General features: G+C 41.3%; 1 protein-coding gene across 1 annotated transcript in view; it reads right to left on the reverse strand.

Moving 5' to 3' along the window:
* The window catches only part of aldh1a2 (aldehyde dehydrogenase 1 family, member A2), a 115,694-nt gene extending 114,503 nt beyond the window's left edge, over positions 1-1,191 (reverse strand). Inside the window, exon 1 of the mRNA XM_063065738.1 lies at positions 61-1,191. Coding sequence (XP_062921808.1) covers positions 61-177 — 117 coding nt within the window. The 5' untranslated portion in view covers positions 178-1,191. The remainder of the gene's footprint in view (positions 1-60) is intronic.
* Positions 1,192-11,259: the final 10,068 nt, after the last annotated feature.

An 11,259-nucleotide genomic window follows, 5' to 3' on the forward strand; every position in this document is an offset into this window, starting at 1 on the left:
AGCAACCAGTGAAACACGGTAACCTGTTCTCACGCACCACTGAATAAAAACAGTACGAACCTTGGTGTGTTTGATCTCCAGGTTTGAAGTCGGAGACGGCAGCAATTGAAGAGAAGCGATCAGGGAGGGGGGATCGGACTTCAGTTCGCTGGGGAACTCGATCTCACTGGAAGTCATGTCGGTAGTGAGCCCGGCGCAATCAACGATGCCGATTGTTTTCGATTTTTGCTGATCGGAGATTCTGACTTGTCCCGTGTGGTTGGGCTTTGTTTATAAGCAGGTGTCAGTCCGTGTCTCTCTCTTATTGGGCATCAGCTGGGAAGGGGCTGGGCCCCGGAATGCTCTGCTCAAAAATTAAGATTAAACAGTCACACTGTTTTAATGCGGGGATAACGCACGACTGGATCCACGAGAGACTTCCTCAAATTAGTATCACATCAGAAACTCTACATCTCTCTTTTTTTCTCTCTCTCTTCTGCCAGGGTCTGAGAACCTGGGCGAGCAGAGACCCGTTTTATACGCAGCGCTGGACGGGATAACGGGCGGAGGAGAAAGAACGGTTTCATTCAGTCACACCTGGGATCACCTGAACCGAAATCAAATATTCGCACTGGAAGCGCGGCTGGGTGAAGAGTTTGGGGTGGGGGAAGGTGTTGCAATTTGCCAACTTCAGTCTAAATGCAAAGTAAGCGCACATGGAAACAAATATCTTCCTGCATTCCAAACACACCGACCTATGCCAACAATCATCTGTAAAGATAAATGGCAGACATTGCAGGCATCAGTACTCAGGTCGCCCCAGTTTCATCATCTCTTCCTGCCTGTAGTTTTTGTCAGGGAGATGCTTTCTAACGCCCGCTGCTTTTCACATTTAATTCCGGCAGGAGTGACAGCGACCACCTTTTCTTTCTGCTCGCATCCACGCATTTTTATAGATAACGGGTCAGCATGGTTTTGCTGTGAATTCTACTTCGATATTTACGATTAGCACAATTCGTTTCAGGATAAATCCCGTGCATAAAGTTGTAGACAGATCGATAGTGAAGACCCTCCTCTGTGTTTTGCCTTTTCTGGTTAATATATTATTGTTGGAAAGCGTTTTGTTTAGACGAGAAGGTTTAAAGGGGAGACATTATTTCAGCATCATATTCCGTTCAGCAGTCCGAGGGGATACTTAGTGGGACCTGGACGCGATGTAACTGTGTTGGGACCGGAACCCTCCTCTCCCAGTGAAAGTGTCATTTAACCAGAACTGGAGCCCGAGCGAGCATGGGTCCGAGGTCCGCACCGATACCGGGCTTTTCCCACAGCCCCCAGACACATCCGCCACTTTTCCACAGCTGGGATATCTCGTTGCCAATAAAAACCCAATCTCTAAGTATACAAAACAGCTTTTGCGGAACGAAGCTAGCTGAACTGGTCCAAAATAAACGTGCTTTTCACAAGGACAGTCAGTAACCCCCGGCTATGTATTGGACTCTCCAGTTTAGCGCGTAGTGCCCGCTTCACTACGATGATGACGATATAGCTGGGGGGTAACTGCCCCAACCGTTAATTCATGCCCCATTTATCAATTTCATTCATACATTCCCAAAATCATTCGTATACGCCCGTGGAGCTGCTGAAACATTATAGATCCAACTACAGCTAACTTATACCCCAAGTGAGGCGACATGTCTGCCATTCTCAGCGGTAAAAAGGTGTGATGTGGTTCAGGTTAAAGTTTGTTTAACGCAGTGTTTTGGGTTCGTGTTACAGTTTCTCTTGCTTAAGGCAAAGCCGCAACGAGGAACAGAGCGCCCTTCGCTACTCTGGTGACTGAAGGATCGCTTTAAGGCAATAAACAGCGCTAGTTAGGTCTGCCTACATACCACAGGTTGCAACAGCAACTAGAACCTTTATTAGAATAACGCTTTTAATAGTTCCGATTTACAGTGAATAATCGAAATTAATCCTAATCGATGACAGTAACATAGGAAGATACGGATTTGCGTTTTTGTTTCCATGTATAAGAGTTCGTCCCTGCTAAATCAATATAATGCGCATTATTGATGTCGAAAGTCTGGAAACGTAACATTCGGGCTTGAGGAAATGACACATCTTTTAATCTTGCAGTAAATCAATAGATTCCTTACAACCGACAGACTCTGTCCGAAATTTGTCAATTTCCGAGAAATTGCCCTAAACCGACCGGCGTTATCTCCTGCGTGTGTGAATACAGTTTACCTTTTCCTTTAAAAAAAATTGTTTTCTTACAGCCGAGGTTCACATCAAAGTCCTTAATTCCCGAAGAGACTGACAGTGATTAATGTAATCAAAACATCTAACTCTCAAGTCATTACTTTTAAACACAGACAAACAAGAACCCACATACAGTTAACAAAGCAGCGGAACCACGCCAGTAGTGCGCGCCGCTCGCTCACATGCTAGAACCACAAGGTCGGGCTCCCTCTACTGGTGCAGACGTCCGCTTTCATGATCTGCTTTGCCCAGCGACATCCATGTCCAATGTAACTCGAAGGAAAGAGGGAATGTCATCTGATTGTTGCTAACCTGGCCGCCTCTTAACGTTATTAATTCTGACTGACCAGTGAAATTCTCAAATAGTGTCAGCTTAATATTATGATACTGTATTAAGATTTTCTTTTTGGTACCCAGTTATCAGCTGACATATGTACCCAAACTGTATCGCCATTTCTGTAACATTGTTATGTGGCTACTAATTTATTTGAGGGAGGGTAAATCTATAACTGACTCAGTTTATAGTTGAACCTATTTTGGAATGCCACAGACCACTTGGAAACAAGGTCTCAGGCCGGTGGCTTTGGCGCCACATTGAGTATAACTCGGGATCAGTTTGATCTCATTCCCACTTCTGAGCGTCGTTTTTTGGTGACTCTCAGATGTGAATCCCAGCACGGTGCATGGTCGAGTTCCGCCGGCGGCCTGGAGTCACAGGGCAAACAATGTGTTCTTCACTGACAGACCACCGGCAGCGGGCAACGGGGGTTTGTAACGTGGTAATTTTGGCGATTTTCTGGGGATTGGAACAGAAAATATTTCTGTGGAGGGCAGAAATAACTTAATTTTAGAAGAAGCGCGTTCCAATTTAAATACATGAAGAAAATGCACGTCGGATAGATGTCACCTGCTGATTGGCGAATATTTATTTAGAACAGCAAATGAACGTGTTTCGAAGGAAATAAAGTAAGAGGATATGTTAAAATCTAAGTGTCTCTGAAAGTTAATTCCACAACAAGAATGCTGTCTACAGTATAACATGGATACACTGTTCAATTCCTTGTCAGTTCCCACTGTCTTTTTCAATGGCCGAAAATACATTTAAAACATCTGCTGAACCCTAAAGTAAAAAGAATCTTTGTAATATCATTGGAAACATTATAATTTAACAGAAAAATATATTTGTACACATATGCATAAATATTTAACTTTCAAAATTGTAAAATCATTCAACGTATAATCTTATAGGTTGTGTTATAAATTGCCTTAACACATTAGTAAACTGAAGTAACTTTTCCTTTTCCTTATTGTAATATGTTTAATATGAAGAGGTTATGATAAGTAAATGATCTACATTATTATTTTTAATAAATATGCACTTACTGCGGAAAACAAACATCAGATCAGAGGAGATTTCCTTGCCTCGTTGATACAGACCAGCAGTCATTTCTCCGAGACAAAGGATGTGTGACTATAGAGGGAAGTTGAAAAAAAACTGCGGAGCTTCATTGAAAACTCTAACCAAAGTGCCAAAGATGTGTATCTCCATCCAAAGAACACAGAAAAGTGCAGCACTGGAATGGGCTCTTCAGTCTGTGATGTTTGTGTGAAACATGATGTCAAACTGAACTAAATTTCTTATATCTGCATGTGATCAATATCCCCTATTTCCTTCACGTTCATGTGTCTATATGAAAGTCTCTCGTTTTCAGTCTGGTCGTTAGATTGGTCTAGCTGTGCTTTTGATGAATCTGAGCTTGTGGGCCAGAATAGGTTTTCTGGTAGAATAGATGTTCAGAAGAAGCTGTGGATACAGTTATTCAAGTTGAGGGTGTACTAACGGACAAGCACAAGGACAAGGATGGTGAAGAGAGGGTGTGTCTGCTGCTGACTACCAGCGTCAGTGAAATGGCTGGTGTTCTTCAGATGTTGGGCTGAAGGGAAGAAGTTGCATGCATTTGCTTTGAATGTATTTGCTGATCACAACATGTGAGGAGAAAACAGAAAATGGAATATTTCTGATGCTGGGACTTTCCAGATGAAAAGCTCAAATGTTGCAAAATGTGTTTATTCCTGGCACACTTGGACACTGTATAATCATCCTCAGATGCTACAGACAGACATCATATCTGGCCTGGACGAACTGTGGATGCAGTTATTAAAGCTGGAAGGAGAAGAAGGTGGTCAAAGGTCAGAGGGAAAGAACTGATGGGATGACAGTATAAGTGTGAGTACCATTCCTTTGTTATTTTGAACCTAGAGACCACCAATCTAAAGAAGGAGATAATCAGTAACATATCTCAACTCACTGCCTCTCCATCTGTAGATCTATCTAGCTTTAGTAGCTGCAACGTTGACACTAAGAAGGCACAGAGGACTGGGTGGAAGAGTTGATGGCTGAGACAGATGCTCCCTGGTCTTTGTGAAGCCTGAGCAGATGTTATCATAAGTGCATAATGACTTAGAAGAGGACTTACTCTCTTTGCAGACAAAATTAATGGTTGACCAGAGGAAAAAAAATGGTTACATTTATGGCCACACTTGAACAACTGATCTTGGACTCCAATACAATGACTTGCTATCAACTGATCCTTTTAAATGTTATATAATATTGTGATTAAATTTGTCATTAAATCATAGCCCTGAGGGTTATGGGTTATGGGCACATGGGTCAGGGCAAGGGAGAACATCTTGTTTTGTCCACTGCAACTTGCATTGATCTGTTCTTAAAAACAATTAAGTGGCAAAACCTGACACATGCAACCATACACTTCAGAATCACAACCATTACTGCAAAGCCACTGAAAATGCACTGGTGAGATCAAAGATTCTGTAAGGTGCTTCTAGAAATGGAAAAGTACTACAGATACCCTTTCCTCTTAAATGACTCCCCAGTCACTCAGTGCCTTAGGTAGTCTGCCTCCCTGTTTCATGGAAGACTGGGAGACAGATGTAGCCAAGTTCTCTTCACAAGTTGTTACTACGAATACATTCCAACCTTCTGTTCCTCACAAAGGGCTTTGAAAATGTCATAGCCAATGCCAAACTCTTATTTTGTTTCACCTTATGAATTATTCAACCCTGTTTTCAACAGTCCAAGCTACGTATGTAGGCAAAGCCCAGACCTTTCTGCTGTTATCTATCTTTATTTTATACTTATTTGTCCTTGAGTCTTAAATTACATACACTGTCATCACCAAGTCATCTCTGTTTTAAACCATTAAATTTCATCCCATCCCTTCTCCCATTACTGAAAACCTTCACCGAAATATCCAGTGCCACAAATTGCAATTCTCTTCTATTTAGCTTCCTGGCATCAATCTTGGATAAATGCTTACACTGTTTCCTGCCTTGGATCCTGTGCTAATTCCACCTCAGTTTCTTACTTCACTGTATTTAAATATCTCAGCCTCATTTATAAATGGATTCATGACAAAATCTCAACTAACCTTATCCATTTGTCCATCTTTGTGTGTCTCTAAACTGTCCTTGTTTCTGATGCTGGCTTCTTTCATTCCCTTCTTTATTGCCTTTTGTGACAAGACCCAAAAGTCCCTTTGATTGCAAATTCAGCAACACATTTCAGCAGCGTTTTTGAATACTTATTTTTCTCCTTTAAAGTTTCCTTTAAATGAATGGTTTCTGTGTGTTCTCTGAAACTGCATGTCTGTGATGTTGCTGCAAGCAAGTTTCTCATTTTACCTATACTTCACTTAATTACACGTAACACAATAAACTCAACTTGACTTGTACATTTCCTCCTGCAGTTCCTTGAAGCGACTTATAATCTGTTGACTTATGAGTGAGATGCAAATGATGATGAAATGAACGGTATTTATAAGGGTCAGCTGATTACCAAGTGCTATACAGGAGTCCAGGGTGGAGGCACTGGAATCAAACAGAGCCTCACTCTGGTCAACAAGACCTATATGAGTCAGGGACAATCCACCGGAGGAACTCAATGGGCTGAGCTGTGTCTCACTTTATTTTGGTGATTTAAGTAGATAGGGAAGAGTGAATATATCCCAAGCTGATTGAATAATTTTGAGAACCTGTCAGCATTAATTAGGTTATGTAATTTCAAGTTTTGTGTTTTTCTCATCGTGAGAATAATATTCAACCAATAGCGCTTGATTTTATTCCTTGAGCAGAACCAACATTCAGTGGAAGGGACGATCCTTTCTCATGGTCAAAGATCATTGCATGATCAGTGTCTTCAGAAAATCATTAGAACCAGGTTTTAATGCATATAGAGGAATGGAAACCAAATGAAATTTGTAGGCAGATCAGCGTGGTGTATATTCACGGCAGAGTTGTAATTGTGGGTGGCTCTGGATATTTAAAAATAGACTGGGATGAAGAAAACATAAGTGATGAGGAAATGGTTATTTATGCTGTGTATTCAGAATCATCCTCCCATCAATCTGTTGCTATTTCAACAGGAAATAAATCATTACTTGGCTTGTTTTTGGATAAAAAAATTTGGTGGAGAGTACAATGTAAAGTGGGAAACAGATAAGTAATTAACAGAATAACAGAATTAACAGTAGAAGGATAAAAATATAACAAAAATATAACAAAAATTGAGCTCCTTGACTGAAAAAAATGAAATTGAATAAAGTTGGGTGTGGTTAAGTAAAGATAACCATTTTTGAATAGGGAATCTTTAAAGATGTTACTACTCAATTGTACCGTATATCAAAAAAGATTATCATGACTGGCATTTTGTAAGTGGACAGCAAAGATTATGCTTTCTAAATTCTTTTGGGTGTATCTTATGGATCTTGGCCTGCTGATCATGAAAATCACCATGAAATTTCCCTATCATGCATCATTTTTTTTGAAATCGCCTATACTTGTTATTTCAATTCATAATTCAAGTCAGTTAACTGATGCCAAGATTAAGGAAGGCATTTTTGTCGGTCCACAAATCAAACAAATCATCAATGACAGGCAATCCAAAGAACTTAGAGTGGGACCAGAGAAAATCACATGGAAGGCATTTAAGGATGTTGTTCAAAATTTTCTTGGCATCTACAGAGCACCAAATTGGTGCAGCTGGTTGTCAGCATGCTTCAAGCATACAAAACCATTAAGCAACATGTCGCTAAAAATTCATTTTCTGCATTCCTATTTAGACACCTTCCCTGCAGATCTTGGTGCTGTCAATGATGAACATGGTGAAAGATTTCACCACGACATTATGGTCATGGAGAAACAGTATCAGGGCACCTGGAATCCATCAATGCTGGCTTATTATTGTTGGACACTTCAGCAAGAAGCCCCAGACACTGAGTACAAATAAAAATCATCAACAAAACATTTTTAGTTTAGTTGAATTATTGCAAAGAATCAGCACATTATACAATTAAACACATTATATTCAATAGAAGTCCATTTCTTGTTTCTCCAAAGCCCTATGTGATACAAGTCATCTGAAATTACACTTGTATTCACCTTTAAGTGGTCTACCATAAACAAAAGAAAATTATGAGGAAGCAATACTTCTGAAAAAAATTTAATGTCCAGAGTAATTGAACAAATTTGAATCTAAATTATTAGCTTTCCTTGAAAAACAAGCAGTAAAAATGAAAACCAAGGCAAATTTAAGAAGTGGGAAAGGTGGCATAAAGGGAATAAACTAGCATCAAAAGGATGTGAGAGATGAAGCAAGGCTCATAAGGGGCCAACAATTATTTAATATGCACAATAGTAATGAAGGAATAGTGAAATTGGGGCTTATTTTCTGCAGGATATTGAGATTCATGTGCGCTGTCAGATTTCTGCTTACACTGGTAAGTGGAGAGTATTTCCTCATATTTCTATTTGAGTCTTAGAGAAAAAAAACATAGAAACTACAACACAGAAACAGGCCTTTTGGCCCTTCTTGGCTGTGCCGAACCATTTCCTGCCTAGTCCCACTGACCTGCACACGGACCATATCCCTCCATACATCTCCCATCCATGTATCTGTCCAATTTATTCTTAAATGTTAAAAAAGAACCCGCATTTACCACCTAGCAGCTCATTCCATACTCCCACCACTCTCTGTGTGAAGAAGCCCCCGCAATGTTCCCTTTAAACTTTCCCCCCCTCACTCTTAACCCATGTCCTCTGGCTTTTTTTCTCCCCTTGCCTCAGTGGAAAAAGCCTGCTTGTATTCACTCTATCTACACCCATCATAATTTTATATACCTCTATCAAATCCCCCCTCATTCTTCTACGCTCCAGGAAATAAAGTCCTAACCTATTCAACCTTTCTCTGTAACTGAGTTTCTCAAGTCCCAGCAACATCCTTGTAAATCTTCTCTGCACTCTTTCAACCTTATTTATATCCTTCCTGTAATTTGGTGACCAAAACTGAGCACAATACTCCAGATTCATAGAAAAAAAATAGGTGCAGGAGTAGGCCATTCGGCCCTTCGAGCCTGCACCGCCATTTATTATGATCATGGCTGATCATCCAACTCAGAACCCCGCCCCAGCCTTCCCTCCATACCCCCTGACCCCCGTAGCCACAAGGGCCATATCTAACTCCCTCTTAAATATAGCCAATGAACTGGCCTCAACAGTTTCCTGTGGCAGAGAATTCCACAGATTCACCACTCTCTGTGTGAAGAAGTTTTTCCTAATCTCGGTCCTAAAAGGCTTCCCCTCTATCCTCAAACTGTGACCCCTCGTTCTGGACTTCCCCAACATCGGGAACAATCTTCCTGCATCTAGCCTGTCCAATCCCTTTAGGATCTTATACGTTTCAATCAGATCCCCCCTCAATCTTCTAAATTCCAACGAGTACAAGCCCAATTCATCCAGTCTTTCTTCATATGAAAGTCCTGCCATCCCAGGAATCAATCTGGTGAACCTCCTTTGTACTCCCTCTATGGCAAAGATGTCTTTCCTCAGATTAGGGGACCAAAACTGCACACAATACTCCAGGTGTGGTCTCACCAAGGCCTTGTACAACTGCAGTAGGACCTCCCTGCTCCTGTACTCGAATCCTCTCGCTATAAATGCCAGCATACCATTCGCCTTTTTCACCGCCTGCTGTACCTGCATGCCCACTTTCAATGACTGGTGTATAATGACACCCAGGTCTCGTTGCACCTCCCCTTTTCCTAATCGGCCACCATTCAGATAATAATCTGTTTTCCTATTTTTGCCACCAAAGTGGATAACTTCACATTTATCCACATTAAATTGCATCTGCCATGAATTTGCCCACTCACCCAACCTATCCAAGTCACCCTGCATCCTCTTAGCATCCTCCTCACTGCTAACACTGCCACCCAGCTTCGTGTCATCCGCAAACTTGGAGATGCTGCATTTACTTCCCTCATCCAAGTCATTAATATATATTGTAAACAACTGGGGTCCCAGCACTGAGCCTTGCAGTACCCCACTAGTCACCGCCTGCCATTCTGAAAAGGTCCCGTTTATTCCCACTCTTTGCTTCCTGTCTGCTAACTAATTCTCCACCCACACCAATACCTTACCCCCAATACCGTGTGCTTTAAGTTTGCACACTAATCTCCTGTGTGGGACCTTGTCAAAAGCCTTTTGAAAATCCAAATATACCACATCCACTGGTTCTCCCCTATCCACTCTACTAGTTACATCCTCAAAAAATTCTATGAGATTCGTCAGACATGATTTTCCTTTCACAAATCCATGCTGACTTTGTCCGATCATTTCACTGCTTTCCAAATGTGCTGTTATCACATCCTTGATAACTGACTCCAGCAGTTTCCCCACCACCGACGTTAGGCTAACCGGTCTATAATTCCCCGGTTTCTCTCTCCCTCCTTTTTTAAAAAGTGGGGTTACATTAGCCACCCTCCAATCCTCAGGAACTAGTCCAGAATCTAACGAGTTTTGAAAAATTATCACTAATGCATCCATTATTTCTTGGGCTACTTCTTTAAGCACTCTAGGATGCAGACCATCTGGCCCTGGCGATTTATCTGCCTTCAATCCCTTCAATTTACCTAACACCACTTCCCTACTAACATGTATTTCGCTCAGTTCCTCCATCTCACTGGACCCTCTGTCCCTTACTATTTCTGGAAGATTATTTATGTCCTCCTTAGTGAAGACAGAACCAAAGTAATTATTCAGTTGGTCTGCCATGTCCTTGCTCCCCATAATCAATTCACCTGTTTCTGTCTGCAGGGGACCTACATTTGTCTTTACCAGTCTTTTCCTTTTTACATATCTATAAAAGCTTTTACAGTCTGTTTTTATGTTCCCTGCCAGTTTTCTCTCATAATCTTTTTTCCCCTTCCTAATTAAGCCCTTTGTCCTCCTCTGCTGAACTCTGAACTTCTCCCAGTCCTCAGGTGAGCCACTTTCTCTGGCTAATTTGTATGCTTCTTCTTTGGAATTGATACTATCCCTAATTTCTCTTGTCAGCCACGGGTGCACTACCTTCCTTGATTTATTCTTTTGCCAAACTGGGATGAACAATTGTTGTAGTTCATCCATGCAACCTTTAAATGCTTGCCATTGCATATCCACCGTCAACCCTTTAAGTGTCATTTGCCAGTCTACCTTAGCTAATTCACGTCTCATACCTTCAAAGTTACCCCTCTTTAAGTTCAGAACCTTTGTTTCTGAATTAACTATGTCACTCTTCATCTTAATGAAGAATTCCACCATATTATGGTCACTCTTACCCAAGGGGCCTCTCACGACAAGATCGCTAATTAACCCTTCCTCATTGCTCAATACCCAATCTAGAATGGCCTGCTCTCTAGTTGGTTCCTCGACATGTTGGTTCAAGAAACCATCCCACATACATTCCAAGAAATCCTCTTCCTCAGCACCCTTACCAATTTGGTTCACCCAATCTATATGTAGATTGAAGTCACCCATTATAACTGCTGTTCCTTTATTGCACACATTTCTAATTTCCTGTTTAATGCCATCCCCAACCTCACTACTACTGTTAGAAGGCAGGTGTGTGGGGTTGAGTGGGATCTGGGACTGGCCATGATGGAATGGACTGAACGGCCTAATTTT

The sequence above is a fragment of the Mobula hypostoma genome, chromosome 13 (assembly GCF_963921235.1).
Source record: "Mobula hypostoma chromosome 13, sMobHyp1.1, whole genome shotgun sequence".
Lineage (NCBI taxonomy): Eukaryota > Metazoa > Chordata > Chondrichthyes > Myliobatiformes > Myliobatidae > Mobula > Mobula hypostoma.